Source organism: Camelus ferus, chromosome 11 (genome assembly GCF_009834535.1).
Source record: "Camelus ferus isolate YT-003-E chromosome 11, BCGSAC_Cfer_1.0, whole genome shotgun sequence".
Lineage (NCBI taxonomy): Eukaryota > Metazoa > Chordata > Mammalia > Artiodactyla > Camelidae > Camelus > Camelus ferus.
Window position 1 is genome coordinate 35,084,045 of NC_045706.1, and position 20,344 is coordinate 35,104,388.

General features: G+C 40.5%; 1 protein-coding gene and 1 pseudogene across 2 annotated transcripts in view; one reads left to right on the plus strand and one right to left on the minus strand.

Annotated features, from left to right (window-relative positions):
- Positions 1–3,334: 3,334 nt before the first annotated feature.
- PAPSS2 (3'-phosphoadenosine 5'-phosphosulfate synthase 2) overlaps positions 3,335–20,344 on the minus strand; it is a 73,907-nt gene continuing 56,897 nt past the window's right edge. For both annotated transcript variants that reach the window (XM_014562756.2, XM_014562755.2), the window contains 5 exons: positions 18,912–19,117; positions 8,407–8,542; positions 7,147–7,415; positions 5,856–6,085; positions 3,335–5,258 (listed from right to left, as the gene is read on the minus strand). In XM_014562756.2, coding sequence (XP_014418242.1) covers positions 5,117–5,258; positions 5,856–6,085; positions 7,147–7,415; positions 8,407–8,542; positions 18,912–19,117 — 983 coding nt within the window. In that variant the 3' untranslated portion in view covers positions 3,335–5,116. The remainder of the gene's footprint in view (positions 5,259–5,855; positions 6,086–7,146; positions 7,416–8,406; positions 8,543–18,911; positions 19,118–20,344) is intronic.
- LOC116667389 lies at positions 9,445–9,563 on the plus strand (annotated as a pseudogene).

Consider the following 20,344-nt stretch of genomic DNA (forward strand, 5'->3'; position numbering starts at 1 on the left):
GGAGGGGTTTGGGTGCAGGTTCAGATGTTTGTGGTGCTTTGTATTCAGTTCTGACAGGGCCCTGGCATCCAGTCACCATTAAGAGTGCATAAGACTTTCAGTCCCTCTTCTGCCATTTTCTCTGCAAAGTCCAGGGAAGGCGAATTGTCTAGACTGGCAGTTTGTTTCTAAATGTGTTTCCAGATTTCAGTCACTATTGTCTGAGCGTTGGCTGAATTCTCATGCCTGCAAAAAAGTCTCTCCATTTAAGGCAGGCCTGCTCTTTCCCACACCACATCCAGACTTGAGAGTAGTACCAGGGCTCTCTGCTCTCCTTTGAAGGGCTTATTTCCCCCTGGACATCCATGAAGAAGTCCTTACATCCACTGTTCTTTGCTAGTCTCATAAAAAGTCTCTTTATTTTGCCTAGATTTTTCTTGTTACTACGGGAGTGAAAGTCTTTTGCATCATTCTACATTCTAGCAGAATAAATTGTGCAGGTATTCATTATAAGTCATGTAAAGTTTGTTTTCAGCGTCTTAGATTTCAATCCCAGCTGTGGAACTTTTCTATATACAGAGAGAGAAAGAGAACTTCCTAACGTAGCCTTGGACAAAATCTGTTTCTGTAGGCATCTGTTCTCTTATCTGTAAAGAGAAACCATAATGTATACCTTCTGTGATTGTTTTAAGAATATGAAAATACTTTGGAAACTAGGAACTGAATATGTCTGTAGGTTATCATGTCCTTAGGGAAGTTATCTCACATTTCTGGGCCTCCATTTCCTTAATCTGTACAGTAATGGAAATGCATACATATATGTTCTTTAAGTTCCCATCCCAGTTTTCACTAACAGCACACTGATGCAGCTGTGGCCATATTGATAATGTCAGGGCCTTAGCAGTACTGACCTGCTCATCAAGATTTCTAAACTGGGTGGCCTTCATAGCCACCGAGGGGTGTCAGCCTTGGTAAATGGACTTGTTTTTAATAGGCATAAATTATGAAACATGCCATTAGGTAGACAAGTCATAGACACTTCCATGTACCTGGTGTTACTGTTTATTAAATGTGTTTATTTCTTTGGCTTTTGTGAAGCTATAAGCTTTTTCCTTGGTTGTTTACTTTGAATATCCAAAGATCTGGTATTTTACATAACTTTTTATAATTTGAGGATAAGATAGGGGAATACAACCTCTTTAGTGGTTGAGGGAATTAATGTCTTCCATAAATGCAGGTTCTTCTTCATAAATACATTTATAGAGGCCAGTCTTTTAACTAGTTTAACACCTTGATCGCCCACTGTGGATCGGGTGCTTCTGAGGAAACACAACTGTCACCAAGATTTGAGGGACATGGCGATCAGCATGTTAAAGACCAGGTCAGTACGGGAGTTGTTTACGTGAAAGTAGGCCACTATTATTTCAGCCTGTGCTCAGCTGAACTTTACCTTTGAACTATTTATGGAAAGCTGGCTTATGTAGTAAGTATAAATCAAGATTTCTGTCTACCCATAAGTTTGTATAATACATTATAATATGTAAGAACTTTCACAGACATTATTTTACTAAAATAGGTGCAGAGCATGTTTGAGTTTCTGAAAGAAGCCAACTATATTTGAGAACTTTCCCAAGTAAAATGTATGTTATTGATGCCAGCAATTACAGATATGTGTTATGACATTAAAGGAGCTACGCCCATTAGTTTGTCACTTATGTATTTGAAGGTAATAAAATTGTACTACTTTTTAAAACATTCTATAATTTAGATTTCTTACTAATTGAGACTGGTCTTCCCTGCAGTGAATCCAAATGAGGAAGTCTATGGAAAGTGTGATGGCTTGGGGGTAGGGGAGAATACCTCGGTCACAAAAGATAAGCCACTGAAAAACTACAAGGCTCACTGTGAAAGGCTTGTTTCTCAGTTCCTTGCATCACCATGACTCTTTCCTAGCCCCACAGTATTATTTTTTAATTTTTAAAGTATTATTTTTATTTTGTCTAGGTTTTTCTGTATCAAACTAAAGTGTCCAAACTAGCCAGTGACCTATTTTTAGTAATAATTTCAACAAAATTAAAATTTAAGCAGAAAAGAGGGGGGCATCTTTGGAGTATGTATTAGTGACTTGCTTATACATCACTTTTAACATTTGATGAATATATATAATGAGTAGCCCAATAATAGTTAATACTGACCAAAGAATTAAATGCATGCGAGGGGGAAGAAAATCTAATGGCTACTCCAACGTCCGTATCATCAGTTCTTACATTATTGGTCATGGGGATATGCTTAAACAATAGGAACCTATAGCACTCAAAATCCCAAAGGCAAAAGCTGCACTAGGTTCCATCAAACCTTTAGACATAAGGACAGTTGACTGATCTGGTGCTCAGAATTTCCTGATTTCCTGCCTATCAGCAAAGTATATTGAAGATTCATGCTAGACCTAAAAGGTAATGGGAGGAAGGTGAGGAAGAAACAAACTTGCTGTTCTCAAGTCACTAAGATTTGTTTCTTCTTGCAGGGAGATGGGTTGGAGAGGAATCTTACGGCCTGATATAAATGTTGATAGATTTGTAAGTCCACCATTATCTGACTGAATGATTTACTGTTGCCTTTCCAGGATTTTTTCTCAGTAAGTTTGGCATACTGCATGTACAGCACCACCTCTGTCTGCATGTACATACACATTCCCTGCTCTCCTTTGTCCTATGGATTGTCACTAGGAGCCAGCAAGTAAGGATCTGGGGAGACAGAGGAATTGTTGACAAGTGGCAGCTTTGGGCAGGCTATTAACACCAGTTTTATTTGGAGTCAGGACCAGTAGCAGAAATTTGCATGAAGCCTTCAGGACTGAAGGGAGGCAGGGAATCATGGAGGCGGAAAAACCCAAAATCTGCAGGACAATCTGAAGTCCCTGGAAGCATGGGTAGAAACAGGTATCGTATCGTTTCTGTGTAGCAGTTGCTGAGGTCAGTGGAGGTATGAGAGTTGCGGGAAAAAACGCAACCGCTTCCAACCCTGATGGTGAAACTCTTTGGAGGGAACAAATCAGGAAAATTTTTAAAAGGTTGTGAGATCCTCATGCAATGAAATCCTGGGGTGAGGTCCCTAGGGAACACAGTCACCTCTGAAAATATCACTGTCGTGCTTGGCTGAGAGCTTGTGTCTGTCATTCCCATCTAGAGCTCAGTTCAAAAAAAAAAAAAAAAAAAAAAAGACATGAACAAGGGCAGTCAGCCTCTTAATTATGGTCTGAAAGAGAGTCACTGCTTCTCTCCAATTATACAAAGTCACAAAGGCCTCAACCGTCATATGGTCAACCCACACTCACTGTGCTAGAAAAGATTCAACCTTCATTTTGAGAAATTTATTAAAATAGGAACAAGAATCAGTTGTACATTAGAATTAATCATTTGCATTAAGTGTGGTACTAGAGCAGAAGAGTAGTTTTAAATAATATATTTTTAAAAATCACAAAATACATGGTTAAGGCACTACTACATCTTGTCTCCTGTTTTCAATAAATACGCTGTTTTTTAAAAAATCCAGTAGTGAGTACATCTGATTAAATGAATATAGGCACTACACTGTTAAAGACAGTTATACTTTGCTGTGGCCACTGTAAGTAATTTATTCTCAAAAGAACTTTCATTAGCTAGGGTTAGCATTTTTTTTTAAATGAAAATGAAAAAAAAAAAATCACAGTTTTCTCTTTCCAGTCTAAGTAAGTCCCTTCCAGAGAGACCTATGTACAAAAGGTACTGTCTCTTCGTATATTCCTCAGTAACAAGGAATTATGCATAAGGTGCAAAAGATTGCCTCCCAGGAAGCGAAGCCATCAGAAATTGGATGTCTCAGGACAGCAAGAGTCTTTGGAAAAGTTTTTTCCAACTACAATCAAATCAGCTGGGTTTAGAAAACTCTGGAACTTCCAGCATCCAAGAAAGCTGCTTTGTAAGTGCCCTCTGTTCAGAGAGTTTTGTTATGCAGTTGAGGGAACCAGGTCCAGCTCCTGTGTTGTACAGTGTAGACAGAGCACCAGACTGGGAGTCAAGTGGGCTGGGCGCTGGTTCAGTGCCACCGGTACTCCCTAAGATGCCGACCTGGTGGTTCTGTTACGGTGCTCGGCAGCTCCTGAACCTGTGCTTGTGCATCGTCTTAGTTTGGTCACCTCTAAGGTGAAAGGGTTGGAATTTCTGCCTTTTTGTCCAGTTCCAGCAGCTCGCTGGTTTTATGGTGTGAACCGTTTATGGTCACAGCTGATGCCGCTGCAGTAAATAGGCGCAGCCTCTCCGTAGGACACAGTGACCACAGCAAAGAGGAGAGAAAATTACCTTTCCACAACATTGCCGGGTTGTTTGAGCCCTGGGCGCACATCTTTTCATCAGAGCCCTCTATGCTATTTAATTAAAAGTTGCCATTTAACTGGAGTTACAATAGTCACAGGAAAACATTAAGACTTCTCTTCTTACCAGACCATACAACCTCCATGGCAGAACTTGGCTGCGTAGCTCTCGGAGATTAAATGTACATTTCCACATACTTGGTTTCTCCAGTCAGCTTATATACTTCAGCACATAAGAGATCGGGCAGTAAGGCTGTACATGGGCGTGAGGCGAAATACGAGCAAGAAGCTTGACGTGAGCCACACCTCATTTACAATGAGATCATTATATCATTACTACTTTTTGTCAGCTGTCTAGAAAGGGCTGCCCATCTGATTTCTTTTACTACTGGTATATGACACTGGGAGAGTGCAGGCTGGCAAGACTTAAGCTGGAAAATACGCTTTGCTTTTTGGCACTTAAACTGGACACATGGTCAAAGCTTTAAGAAATCTTGGACCTACTGCTCAGATGCAGTAGAGAATACAGCTAATTTCATTCTGAAATATAATAACAGTATTGCTTTCACCTGCTAAGGTTTGGTCTTCAGTTTTACTTTATATATATACACATACATGTATGTGTATATATATATTGTTGACTTAAATTATAGACATTTCTACCTCATTATAAAACACTAACTTTAAAATCAGTCATTGAGAAGTAATTGGATACAAAGCATCTAATCACAAAAACAGAGAAGGAAATCAGAGAGCACTTCGGAAAGCAGCTCCAGGGCTGAAGGCCACTTAGTCGTTCTTCTCCAGGGACCTGTAATAGTCTGTCAGGACCTTCCATGCTTTGGGGGCCATGAAGCCGTCTGGGGGGTTTTCTCCTTCCCGGGCCAGCTTCCTCATACGAGTTCCTGAGATGAAGTCAAACTCGTTGTGCCTGTCACAGGGAAGCAACAAAGAAGTCAACATCAGTAAGTAACACCTACCTCCGAGAGTCCAGTTTCTGGGAGGCGCTTACGGCTTCTTAGACCACATTTTTTCTTTCTGTAAAATGCTGCATCTTCTAAAATGAGCGAATTGCTACATCTTCAATTCAGGAAAGGAACTTACAGAACAAAGGGAAATAGTGGCAGCTGTCCATTCAGTGCTCCCTCTGTACCTACGCTGCTCACGGGAAGTGTCTTCTGTTGCTCTGCCCACTTCTGTGAGCTCTGAGCAAGGTGAGTGCTCTCTAGATACTCACTGAAATCTTTTTCTGCGTTGACTCCCTTTCAGGTAATGTGCCAGGTGCCCAGGGTGTACTCAAGGAAGGTGTATGTTAAAAAAGAAATATTTATGGACCATTTACTATATACAAGGGGCGGTGCTGTAACTCTAGGGGACACAGAAATGTGTCAAGACCAGGTCTTGCGTTTCAAAGGACTCTTACTCCAGTCAGGAGTGTGGGGAGATACACTGGAGAGATTTCCAAAATTTTGCCTTATTATTCCCATTCTACAGATGTTGATTAAAGAATTTTCCTCTGAAAACTTACCTTTCTGGATCATAGAAGTCCATGGCTTTTTTGGCTTTGTTGTAGGCAGCCACTCGGAATGGGATGATTTCCACAGAGGTGAGGCCAGGGGCCATGGTCAAAACCTTGCCCCCGTGAGTGGGTTCATACAGGTCTTTCTTGGTCTCAGGGTGGGGCATTCCTGCAGGGTCCCGGCCCACAATGTAGAAACTGGCCCCTGCAATCATCCGGGACCTGCAGTGCCACTGAACCTGGGAAACATAACATGAGGGACATGCTGGTCATCACTGGCCAGTCCTGGGGGTTCCTGTTTTTGGAGACACCCCTTTATTCTGCTGAGAAGTGATTAGGTCAACTAATCATTGTAAGCAAGTCAGTAGTAAGGTGTCCAGGACTTATTCTTCACCTGCTTGGTCACACTGTGTGGGGGAAGAGCTTCATAGAGAAGAGTCACCCCTCCGAGAGCCTGAGGTTACATTCCTCATCTCTCCAGACGAAGGAACCAGGAACACTCAGACCTTCCTGTTCCACAGAACTGTGAATTTTACTTTCCAGTTCCTCCCTACTCAAAATAAATCACAGTTGAAGGGAAATTACAAACTCCACTATCTCTTATCGGACTGCCTATAATTATAGAGCTAATTAACTTTCCTTTGCAGACACTGATTGCATTTCAGCACAGCATTCAGATTTCAAGATGACTTACCCTCTTTAAAGCTCAGACAGAAATTTAGAGGATGGGGATGAAAGCTAAGAGCCTGGAACTTTGATCTGGTTGAAGAGAATTCATTCATTAAACTCAGTTTGGGGCATTTCAAAGGGTTGAGACCCTTTCAATTCATCATACTTACCACAAGCTTGTTCAGATCCACTACATTGGTGCAGTGGGACAAAGAAAGTCTCTGTGTGACAGTCTCAGTGTCTTATGATGAAAGGGAGACATTAACCTTTGAAAGGCATCCTCTCCCTTGTAATGTAACTCACAGAGCATGGTGAATCACTTCAGAGTAACAGGAACTTCTGGAACAGTATTAGGCTAGATAGGTCTTGCCCTGTAACCCAGTTAGACTGTATTATCTACTTCATTCACATGCCAACTTCCATATTCTCAAAGCCAGTGCACAAGCTGATTTGGTGTTTCTAGCATTTTCACAAATACTAGATGGAAACATAATTAAGTTGGATAAGTAAGAGACACCAGAAGACTTCAGAATTTGCTCATCAGGAAGAATCTCATAGACTCACTTGCTCTTCTAAGTTAAGTTTGACTTTGCACTTCTGAGTCGACAGCCCAGCTCAGGGAATTGCTCACCTCTGTGGGGCCAGCATATAACATGGGAGATGGGAAGATGGCAACAATGGTTGACTTGGGATCCAAAACCCCTTCCTCAAGCACTGCTGCATGCTGCTTCATCCGCCACTCCAGGGGTACATCGTCATCCTTGGTCCAGCCACCCAGAGGGTGGAGCAGGAGGACTGGGTGCTTGTAGCCCCTCTCCAGGAGCCGGCGGTGGGTGTCCTGCATCAACAGAGCATGGCCATTGTGGACAGGATTGCGCAACTGAAATGCGAACACCGCATCTGGGAAAGGAAAGCAGAAATGCCAAGGTCAAAGACATGAAAGGTCTGCAAGAACAAAAGGGAAAAGATGAGGCTATGTTTATTGTTCAGTGCACCTGTTATGTCCACTTGCTTTTAATAACTGGCCAGAGAATCCACCTGGATCTTTAGGGGTGTTACTCCAAAGGTACCAACCAGTGCCAAACTGCTTAGACAGGGACAGGACGAAGAGGCAGAGGGCCCTAAGGGAGAGTCTGACTCAGAAATGAAAACATTTGTTGCCAGGACCTTTCCTGCAAACCAAAGCTCAGGCAAGGCCTGCATTAATCAGTCCTCTTGCACCCTGCTCTACCCTTAATTCCCCCAGGGTGTGAATATTGACAAGGAACATTTTCTGGGACCTGTGCAGAGTTTTAACAATTTAAAGTTGTAAAAAATATTTCACCTTCACTTCAAGGAGATCTTCAAAACAACTCCACTTAGTGACAGACTCCTGGGAGCACTAATTTTTCTTTCTGGTTATTAAATACATATCCATTACAGAAAACTTAGGAAATACAGAAAAGCCCAAAATAGGATAAAAAAATCATCATCCTATCATTACTTTTTCTCTTTTTCAAAACATGTAAAGTGAAGATCTCTTCTTCCCCTTAGTCCAACTCCATCCCTAAGAGGTAGCTGCTGACATCTGCAGTTTGGTGCGCATGCTGCCAGAGACTTCTGCTTTTACATGCATAAGTAGGTTCAGGTTTTAAAAACACTTATTACACTGTGTTTTGTTTTCTAAAATTATGCTACATATAGTCTGTGATTTTCCTTTTCACTTAATATACTTTGAGTATCTTTCTGTGTCAGCACATTATTTTTAACTGCTGCCTAAAATTCCAGTATTTCAACTTTATAAACTGTTTCCATGTCAATGGACAGAGGATGTTTCCAACTTTTCAAAACTATAAACATGCTGATTCTTGGTAAGGAGTGTTAACAAATGCAGTAGGACCAAGCTACATACCCGCATTCATTTCTTTACATTTCTGTTTGAGCTCCAAAGGCGTCAGGCGGTATTGGTCCAACCCATCATTCCACCTTATTTTCTCCAGTACCTGAAGGTCACCACCAACCAACCAATCCCCACTTTCCATCACCATCTAGAAAGACCATTATTAATGATTAATACTGTTTTTTATTTTATCAAAAAACATTTTCTCCTTCTGGACCAGTCTTGGGTTACTTGAACTGCCTTCAGTTCTCAGCACGTCTAGCAGTTAATTTATCTCTTAACCTCTTGTACTCTTAAAGACCTGCAAAGAGCTTTTGTTTATTTATATGGGTTATATCTATAATTACTTTCATATTAGAAACTAAAACAGAACCTTTAAAATAGGTATTAATTGACTTAAAACCAGCAATAATAAACCTATTACATATTAACATAAATAACATTTTATTTTTATGGGAAGTGAAAAATAAATAATATTTCCCCCCCAAAAAAGAGAAAATTGACATTGTTTTACATGTTTGCATGGTCTTTAATGTCTGACTTAATAGAAGGCAGCTGGATTCTCATATCAACTTCTGCATTTATTCTGTGGCCATATATTGTTTTGGCTGAAATATATAAACTCCAACTACAGGTAGGTGGTTGGAAAAAAGTATTTCAATAGCCTTTTTCTATCATTGCAGATATTCTTCTTTGATACAAAAGATTAAATAACCCAATTTTTAAAATCAGTGAAGGACTTGAATAGACATTTTTTCAGACCATGATCTGTGTACCTGGGGCTCTGGAATTCCCTGCCCAGTCTGCCCTGAGCTGGGGTGCAGAACCAAGAAGTCCAAATTTGAACCTGGCCTTCCAGACTGTGATCAAGACATAGTTCGTCAAAGTAGAAAGATAAAACATTTTATTTAAATGTTTTAGTTAGATATGTAGCTTTTAAATATGCTATCTGGGGGGCTTCAGCTTGTATTCTTACCCTGACCCCCACAAATATTAGGTGTGAACCTCGTGTGAAGAATGGTCAAAGTAATGAAAACTAAAAACACAACAGTGTTTGAGGAAAGGCGAGAGGGCCAGCACTTTCCTGGACAAGGAGGGGAGAGGCCCTGGACCTGGCAACACACATACGGTTAAGTCGCCGACTTTGCAGCATCTAACCATGGTTTTTACATCATAGACCTTAAAGTTACACATTGTTATATGTTAATTATATCTCAATTAACCTGAAAAAAGAAGCACATGACCACCTTTGTTTTTTCTATAAACATAAGTATGTTCCATATGACGTTGCAGTGCAATCAATTATAACCGAGAGCAGGTGTTTCCTCAGTCACTGAGCCAAACATTGCAGAAAGTCTTATTCCTCAGTTTATAGTTGTGCATCCCTTCCCCTGATCAAATTTTACACTTGCCTTTCACCCTGCCTCAGGACAATGTGGCCATCTGTAACCTTAGCAGAAAAGAAGGAGGGAAGAGAAGGGGAGAAAAAGCTGATTGATTTCCAACACCCACTCAGAAGATACCGTGGTGGTGATGGTGTACCCCCGGTTGACATTCCCTGTCATGGCCACATGTTGGGGTTTACAATGACTTGCATTCCATAGGTTTTCAGAGGATGGGGGATTGGGATAGAGCCATGGTTCTCGATAGATGGTGACTTTGCCTCTCCTGGTAACATTTGACAATATCTGAAGACAATTTTCATTGTCACAACTAGAGTGGGAAAGGATATGCTATTGGACTAGTGTACAGAGGCCAGGGACCTACTAAATACCCTATATTGCACAGGACAGCCCCCACAACACGTAACTGTGCAGCCCAAATTCAACAGCACTGTGGTTGAGAAACCCTCAGTAGAAAAAGGGTAATTTGCAAGAGATTCAGTTGTGTTTTCATGGCCCCCCTTCTAAACTTGGTGCTTAGGAAAGTCGCTTAACCAGAAATATGATCAAATACTCATATCTATACATTAACTTTCTCCTCATTGCTTAGAGTTAGACAACAGATAAAATTTTTTAAGACTTAAGACCCCAAATCCCTGGGCATGCAGTAACTCATTCTGGACACCAGGGGTCCACCCTATATTGTTCTATTGGTGAAGGCAAACTTGAATCTGTTTTGTTCATCACCTAGCCTAAAAATGTGTCTGAACATCAAATCATAAAATGTGGGGGAGGGGAGTAAGAAAATCTGGTGGTTTTTTTAGAACATGTTTGAGCCTGAGTGACTACCAGTCTAACCACAGATTAAAATATACCGTAGAGTCACAAAAAACAAAAAGAACTCAAGCATAATACAAAAGAAAATCATAAAACCACAAGAAGAAAAGCAAAAAAGAAACAAAGAAGAAATACAAAATCAACTGGAAAACAAGGTTTAAAATGGCAATAAATACGTATCAATAATTACCTTAAATGAAAATGGACTAAATGCTCCAAACAAAAGACAGGTGGCAGACTGGATAATAAAACAAGAGTACACAATATGCTGCCTGTAAGAGACCCACTTTAGGGTGAAAGACGCACACAGATTGAAAGCAAGAGGATGGAAAAACATAATTCATGCAAATGGAAACAACAAGAAAGCAGGGGTAGCAATACCCATATCAGACAAACTAAACTTTAAAACAAAGGCCATAAAGAAAGATAAAGAAGGACATTATATAATGATAAAAGGATCAATACAAGAAGAGGATATTACTCTCTTTAACATATATACACCCAGTATAGGAGCACCTAAATACATAGAACAAATATTAATAGACATAAAGGGAAAAATTGATGGGAATACAATAATACTAGAAGATTTTAACACCCCACTAACATCAATGGACAGATCTTCCAGACAGAAAATCAATTAGGCAACAGAGATCCTAAATGACACAATGTAACAGATTTAATTGACATTTTTAGGATATTACATCCAAAGAAAATCAGAATATACATCCTTTTCAAGTGCACATGGAACATTCTCTAGGACAAACTACATACTAGGATGCAAAACAAGCCTCAGCAAATTTAAGAGGATAGAAATTATTTCAAGCATCTTTCTGACTACAGTGGCATGAAACTAGAAATCAACCAAAGAGAAACGAGAAAAAAAAAAAAGAAAGATTGCATGGAGACTAAACAACATGCTACTAAAAAACCAATGTGTCAACAATGAAATCAAAGAGGAAATTTAAAAATACCTTGAGACGAATGACAATGAAACCACAACCACACAAAATCTATGGGATGCAAGCAAAAGCACTCCTAAGAGGGAAAGAAGTTCATAGCAATACAGGACTTTATCAAAAAACAAGAAGAATCTCAAACAACCTATCCTACCACCTAAAAGAATAAGAAAAAGAAGAACAAACAAACCTAAAGTCAGCAGAAGGAAAGAAATAATAAAGATCAGTGAGGAAATAAAATAGAGATTAAAAAATTGGAAAAAAAATCAATAAAACCAAGAGCTGGTTTTTTTTGAAAAGGTAAACAAAATAGACAAATCTCTGGCCATGCTAAGAAAAGAGAAATGACACAAATATAATAAGAAATAAGAGAGGAGAAATAACATCTGACACCACAGATAAACAAAAAACAGTAAGAGAATACTATGAACAACTATATGCCAATGAACTGGAAAACCTGGAAGACATGGACAAGTTTTTAGAAACATACAGTTCACCAAAACTGAATCAAGAAGAAATAGATAATTTAACAAATCGATAACCAGAAGCAAAATAGAGTCTAATTTAAAACCTCCCTACAAACAAAAGTCAAGGGCCAGATGGCTTCACTGGGGAAGTCTACCAAACATAAAAAGAACTTATACTGATCCTTCTCAAACTCTTCCAAAAGATTGAAGAGGAGGCAACACTCCCAAACTCATTCTATGAAGCCACCATCACCCTAATACCAAACCAGCCTAAGATACTACCAAGAAAGAAAATTATAGGCCAAATCTTTGACGAATATATATACAAAAATTCTCAGTAAAGTTGGAAGAGACTGTTTTGTGTTGAATAAACCTGTAGCCAGAAAAAAAATTTTTCAACAAAATATTAGCAAACCGAATTCAACAATACATAAAAAAGATCATACACCCCGATCAAGCTGGATTCATCCCAGATGTCACAAGGATGGTTTAACATATACAAATCAATCAGTGTGATACACCACATCAACAAAAGGACAAAAACCACAAGATCGTCTCAATAGATGCAGAAGAAGCATTTGATAAAATTCAATATCCATAAATGATAAAAACTCTTACCAAAGTAGGTATAGAGGGAACATATCTCAACATAATAAAAGCTACTTATGACAAACTCATAGCCAACATAATACTCAAAGGTGAGGAGCTGAAAGCCTTCCTACTAAAATCTGGAACAAGACAAAAATGCTCCCTCTCACCACTTCTATTCAACATAGTATTGGAAGTCCTAGCCACAGCAGTCAGTCAAGCAAAAGAAATAAAAGGGATCCAAATTGAAAGGGAAGTAAAACTGTCACTATATGCAGATGACATAATGTAATGTATACAAAACCCTAAAGACTGCATACACAAAAACTACTAGAACTGAAAAATGAATTCAGCAAGGTAGCAGGATACAAGATTAACTTACAGAAGTCAGTTGCATTTCTTTACACTAACAATAAAATATCAGAAAAAGAAAGTAAAAAAAAAAAAATCCCTTTTATTTTTATTTAAACCATCCCTTTTAAAGTCATATCAAAAAAATTAAATACTTAGGAATAAACTTAACCTCCTTGGCATAACCCTCCCAGACTTCAGACTATAGTAATGAAAGCTACAGTAATGAAAACAGTGTGGTATTGGCACAAAAAGAGACATAGGGATCAATGGAACAGAATAGAGAGCCCAGAAATAAACCCACACACCTACAGTCAGTCAGTCTTCGACAAAGGAGGTGAGAATATAACATGGAGAAAAGACAGTCTCTTCAGGAAGTCGTGTTGGAAAACTGGACAACTGCATGTAAATCAGTGAAGTTAGGACACCCCCTCATACCATACACAAAAATAAACAAAATAGCTTGAAGATTTAAACATAAGACAGGACACCATAAATCTCCGAGAGGAGAACATAGGCAAAATATTCTCTGACATAAATTGCTGCAATGTTATCCGAGGTCAGTCTCCCAAGGCAACAGAAATAAAGGCAAAAATAAATAAATGAGACCTAATCAAACTCATAAGCTTTTGCACAGCAAAGGAAACATCAATAAAATGAAAAGACAACCTACGGACTGAGAGAAAATATTTGCAACTGCAACTGACAAGGGATTCATTTCCAGAATATACCAACAGCTCATACAACTCAACAACAAAAAAACAAACAACCCAATCAAAAAATGGGCAAAAGATCTAAATAGATATTTCTCCAAAGACGACATACAGATGGCCAACAGACACATGAAAAGATGCTCAGTATTGCTAATTATCAGAGAATTGCAAATCAAAACTAAATGAGATTATCACCTCACATGGGTCAGAATGGCCATCAATAAAAAAGTCCACAAACAATAAAATGCTAGAGAGGGTGTAGAGAAAAGGGAGCCTTCCTACACTGTTGGTAGGAATGTAATTTGGTGCAGCCACTATGGAGAACAGTATGGAGATTCCTTAAAAAGCTAAAAATTGAGTTATCATATGATCTAGCAGTCCCACTCCTGGGCATTATATCTGGAGAAAACCCTATAATTCAAAAAGACACATGCACCCCAATGTTCACAGCAGCACTATTTATAATAGCTAAAGCACGGAAACAACCCAAATGTCCATCAACAGATGACTAGATAAAGAAGATATGGTATATATACAATGGAATACTACTCAGCCATAAAAAAGAATGAAGTAATGCCATTTGCAGCAATATGGATATAGAGATTATCATGCTCAGTGAAGTAAGTCAGACAGAGAAAAATATATAATATCACTTATATGGGGAATTGAAAAATGATACAAATGAACTTATTTACAGAACAAACAGATTCATACATAGGAAACAAACTTATGGTTACCAAAGGGGAAAGGGGGTGGAGGGATAAATTAGGAGTTTTGGACTAGCAGATGCAAACTGCTATATACAAAACAGATAAACAAGAACCTACTGTATAGCAGAGGGAACTATATTCAATATCTTGTAATAATATATAATGGAAAATATGAATTTTCCACTTTGTATAAATATATATATGTACAACTGAATCACTAAACTGTACGTCAGAAACTAATACAACATTACAAATCAACTATACTTCAATAGTAAGTAAATAAATGTGTCTGAAGAACAATGCTGAAAATATGCTTTTGGACTTTCTGGGATCAGGAGGGACAAAGAGCATCTCTCTCCAAGGTGGTCCAACTGTCCCCAGAACAGTGGTTCAGCTATCAGGAAGGGAAGTCCAGTGGCTCTGCCTAATCTCCCAGGGCTTTGTGGCCCCGAAGTCCCCACTGCCTTCCAAGCCTGCTGCCAAAGGCAGGTGTGGGACCACAGGTAGAGAGTCTGCAGAACCAGACACACAGAGAGGACTGGGGGACAGGCTTTAAGGGAGTCTAGTGAAATAGTGAAAGAGGACTTGGGCTCAGAATCACAGGCAACAGGAGTGCAAAAAGGAGAAGAGGATGAGCTCACACACGGGGATGAACACTAAGAAAGTGAGCGGGGACAGGCTGAAGGAGAGCATGGAGAGGAAGAGTGGAAAGGAGCAGCCCGGAGAGGGAGCGGGGTGTGCACACCAGAAGAGGCGCCGCTGAGGATGGGAAGGTGCCAAGGTCAGAATGCGAAGGGAAGAGGAGAGAAGGGAAAGAAACCAGAAGGACATTATGAAATAGTGGGTCCAGGAAAATAAGTCATGATGAAAAGGTTCAGAGAACAGAATCAAGAATAAAAAAACAGCATGTGATACGATTGGAGAATGTGTACTCATGCCTGTGGTATCTGTATGGTCATGGAGTCTGTAGATCACATGCATTTAATGCCCTCAATTCCAGATAAGAAGACAGTTTCACAGAGGGGAGGTGGCAGGGCTCAAGTGCAAATAGCTGCTTTAACGAAGCCAGGACCCAAATCTAGGAGTCCTCCAAACAGGCTCACCTTCCCATCTGCACCCACTGCCTCTTGTCAGTGGCCTGCATGCTGACAGCTCAGCATTGTCTTCAGGGGGATCGTCCATTTATCCTCCATCCAGTCAGCACTTGTGTGCATGGCCCTGGGCTTGCTGCTGGGGATATGACTGAAAAAGACAGATCGAGATGTGGTCCTCGATCTCACAGGTTGGCAGTCTGAGTGGATCGACAGAAGAGGAAAAGGGTAACACTGTGGCACAGGTGTGGACAAGACAAGAGCAAAGTGCTCTGAGAGGACAAAGACACACCCAGTCAGGCTTATGGGTCACGGAAGTGGGGCCAACTTCTTGCAGAGAAAAGGAGTAACAAATAAGGTGAGGAGGCAGGAGTAGAAGGAAAAGTGTACTAGTTGGAGGGACTAGCATGTGAAAAAGTAAGAGATTGATAGAATAAGCAGCTGAGAATGAATGGAGGAGAAAATATAGGTGGCAGTGGTAACAGGTGGTAAGATGAAGAAGTCATATCTTTACATACGAGTTCCCAAATGAAGTTTGAACAGTTCGCCCTAGCCGACAAATGGAGAAAGGATTTGAGGGAAGCAGGGAAAGATACAGGGAAGAAATTTGAGTGTCCTGGCCTGAGTTGAAACAGAAACGTGAACAAATTCCAGCAATACCAAGGAGGTGGAATTGTTAGGAACTGGTGATTTAACGAACAAGGGAGAAGAAAGAAGCCAAAATGACAGTCTGACTTTGGACATGGGCCACCATTTGGATGATGGAGCTTAGCTGTTCATGGAGCTAGGGCACACAGGATGGGGAGCAGGTGGGGTGAAGTTGCACATGTCGAGTGCCGGGTACTTGCAGGATATATCCAGGCGGAGCCACGGAAGCAGCAGCTCCAGATCAGGATCTAATGCCATGGTTCTCAACCTTCACTGCACATTAGAATCATAGAGCCTTAAAACTCACAAGACCCAGGACTGAGCCCAAGCCAATTACATAAAAATCTGTAAGGGAGGGGTCCAGTCATAGGTAATTTTTTTTACAGCTCCCCAGGTGACTCTGTTGATCTGATGATTTTCTTTGCAGAGCTAAAGGATATAAAAACTCTCCTAGCCTTCACTGGGAAGTCATACTCAGTTCTCTTGATTTCTACATTTGTAAAATGGGAATAATGATTCTTAGGTGCTTTACAAGAGCGTTGTGAGAAATAATTACTGCTTGGAAAAGCTTTGGGAGCCATGGATGAAATGTAACAGGGCTCCTATAAGTATGATTTTTACAAGTTTCACCTGCTCCTCCTCATGGTTTCATCTGTGACAAGTCACAGTGGTTCTGTTCTAGTGATGACAGGGAGAAGAAAGAAGACAGAGAGGGTTGGGAGGATTTGAATGGAAGGCTGGGGAACTGCAGTGAGGGGCTATGCAACTGGGGCAGGCCGTTCCCTGGGTGGCTCTGACCATTTTTCACGCAAGTATCACTCCCAGTGCCACATGAAAATACAAGAAAATACAAGAAGGCTCATGATTACTTTTGGAAGGAATTACTGTTGGAAGGTTTGGGGTCCTAAAAACAAACAAACAAACAAATAAAAAACACCATGTTTAAGTATTACTGTGAATTTCAAGGTGCTTATAAAAATGTATCATGAGTTCCTTTCCCATAAACACAGCGTCAACACTCCCAAGTGTAGTGTGTACAGAGCGAGTGGTGTTCTATCTCTGGAAATGCATGGCCCATTTCTCACCTTTAGCTCACTGGCGATGTTTACAGAGTCCCTCTAATGACCTAATTACTGAATCACTGACTATACTGTCAAGGCCACAAGTCACACCACCACTCTCCCTGCCACCTAAGAAATTCTGAGCTCCAACTGCCAATACATGTTGCAAGACAAGATAAAAAGGAAATAATTGCTTAAGAGCTTCCTTAGATTTTTTTTCTTTTGGTGCTAATCACGTGTGTGCGGACATTAGTCCCAAAGAGTGGAAATATCTGAGCTGGCATGATGAAGGGCCACTCTTCTTTAAGTCACTGAGTGCAGATTAAGATCCCAAATGTATAGGGTTATGATCAGAAAACGAATGAAACAAGGACATAATTAAGGCCCAGAATACAATTCCTCAAATAGCTACTGCCCAGCAATGTCAAGGACTGTCTGCCAACCACTTGGAGAGAAAATGTTCAGATGGCTCTGAGCTTATCTGCAGGGTGGACAGTTGTGTCCAATAAATGCAAAGCTGCTTGGCTCACCCATTGACCTCTCATGTTCCACCAGGGGTCTTGAAAAAGCCCTCCCTACCTTGCAACATTTCACAACTGGGAAAAAAAAAAAAAGAAAACAAATTAAGTTTGCCTGGGAGATTTGGACAGACTTATTCAATCATCCATTTCGTATGGTTACAGGGATAGAAGAGATCTCGGAGTTACTGAGTCTGGCCCCCTCCTTTTATAAATGAAGAAACTGAGGCCCAGAGAGAGGGTGTGCCTTGTCCGATCACAAGGCTTTTTAGAGTTGCCTAGGTCTCAGGTTGCTCTCTAGTCCTGTGAACTTTATGAAAGTTACTCCAGCTGAGGAATTTGACAAGTCAAATCATTAGTAAATGTCTTTATTATTATTATTATTATTATTATTATTATTATTATTATTATTATTATTATTATTATTATTATTATTTGAACCCTAATGCTCTTATCTTGGATGAGGGATGGTTTTTGCATTTAATTACATGTATTTTTCTTTATGGGAAATTAACCACACGCAGCAATTCCCCTCCCTCCAGCCCCACCCCATCACCAGCAACAATTAGAAGTTGTGAAGGAATCTGAGTTTTATTCTATTTTGCCTTAATTAGATGAACGCATTTTTCAATATTAAAAATATCCACTGATGAAAATGTATTTTCCCTCTGCAAACTGCCACTATCTGTGCTGATTTTTGTTTACTGAAAGAATGTCACTGACTCACCACCCCCCACTTCCAAAGGCCACAGACCATGAACTCTGAGTCTCTTTCCAGGGGTTAGTTGGATTCTTTCCATATGAAGACACTGACATCCCTTGTGAATTTCACGATGGACTAGGCTGCAAGCCCTGGCTGTAGTTTTGTGCATAGCACAGCTATGATTTTGGTCCTCTACTCATGATGCTAGACTAAATAATACCTCCCTGGTCTAGTTTTTTTCCCCATTTAGCTGAGGGAGCCAGCCATCACAGGATCTGAGGACTCAAGAAACCATTTAGGCCAGCACTCAAACAGAAAGTCATTTCTTTGCCTTATCTAAAAAGATCTCCCCAGGAAAAGCTTGCAAAACCTCCCTTAGAAATGCATTCTTCCATCTAACCCCAGTTTCTTTAATTCCTTTACAAAGGACTTGGAAAGAATTGTTTTTATCCCAAGTTGAAAGAAAGCCCTTTCAAAGGTTTTGCCACTTACTTTGATATAGGGGTGTTTTGCACACATTGTGCCCCACACATAGGAACAACGCTCCTCTTTTCTATGTTCGTAGAATTCAGGGTCTTGTAAGATAGCCACCCTCCGTCCTTCATATGTCAGGACAAATTTGCCGCACCCTTCCAGCCGCGTCTTGTCATCCACAGAGACAGGCAGAACAATGGGAATGCTCATGTTGATCACTCCGTCTGTGGAGAGAGCCAGGTAATGCGTGAACAGAACATACAAGCTGTGCTGCCCTTTAAGGAGGACTCAAATGTGTAAGGTGTCCCTTCCAAACACTTCTTGCAAAAGACCTAACTCTAACATGGTTGTGCTGGATGCACCAGTTTCTCTGGAGTCTAAGTCCCTGAGAAGCTTCTCAAAGCCAGAGATGGAGCATTTGTGAAAAGCAGGCTGAGTTTCAAATTGTGTTGGTGGCTTCAGGAAATGATTTGGAGGATCATGAAGGGACATCTCCAGTCTGAGTTCTCTTTTTAAAGTTCGGTTCTGACCGTAACACACTAGGGAGCTTAGTCTTTAAAAATCCAGTTAGACAAAATAAAGTTTGGCAAAGCCCTCTGTATCTGTGGTTCCGCACCCACAGATTCAACCACCCTAAGGATCACAAACTTAATACATGATCTACCTTTGGTTGAACCTGCAGGTGCAGAACGCATGGATACGGAGGGCCGACGGTGGGACTGGAGCATCCACAGATTTTGGTATCTTCACTGGGTCCAGAACCAGCCCCCTCCCCTCTCGTCCCCTCACTCCCTGCAGATATGGAGGGATGACTGTGATTTCTTAGTGAAGCCAGATAATGTAAAAGAAATTGCACAGCTGTTTCCCCCCTTTTGTAATAGTGCCCTAACATTCTAACAACTATGTCAGGCTTTCAGTTGTACTTACAGTGAGAATATGGGGGCACAGAGTTAAGTACATAACACTAAAAAATACTAGGGAGATTTGGGAGGAGTTCCCAAGTTCAAGACTCAGGAAGAAATGAAAGGAAGGTGAGTAAAGAAAACATTCAACCTGTTACCAAGTCTACGCTGGTACTGCTCACTGTAGGACAGGCCAATAAATCGAGAGGTGAGTTGTTGGGGCAAGGCTTAGCAACTTTATTCAGAAAGCCAGCCGACTGAGAAGATGCGGGACTAGGATCCCTAAGAGCCATCTTCCCTGGGTTAGAATTCAGGCTTCTTTTATACTAAAAGGGGAGGGAGTAATGTCAAACATTTCCTGGTTCCGGTCAGACGCCGGAAGGGATGTGTTAATTTCCTTCGTCCAGCAGTCACTCACAGGTGGGCCTGGTCAGGATGTTTCCTGTGAGCTCAACAAAGGTATTTTAGCTTAACATCCATTACCTGGGAGGCACAGTTCCCAGAGATGGGCCATTATGTATAATTTAAGCTTATAGGCAATGTCCCTTT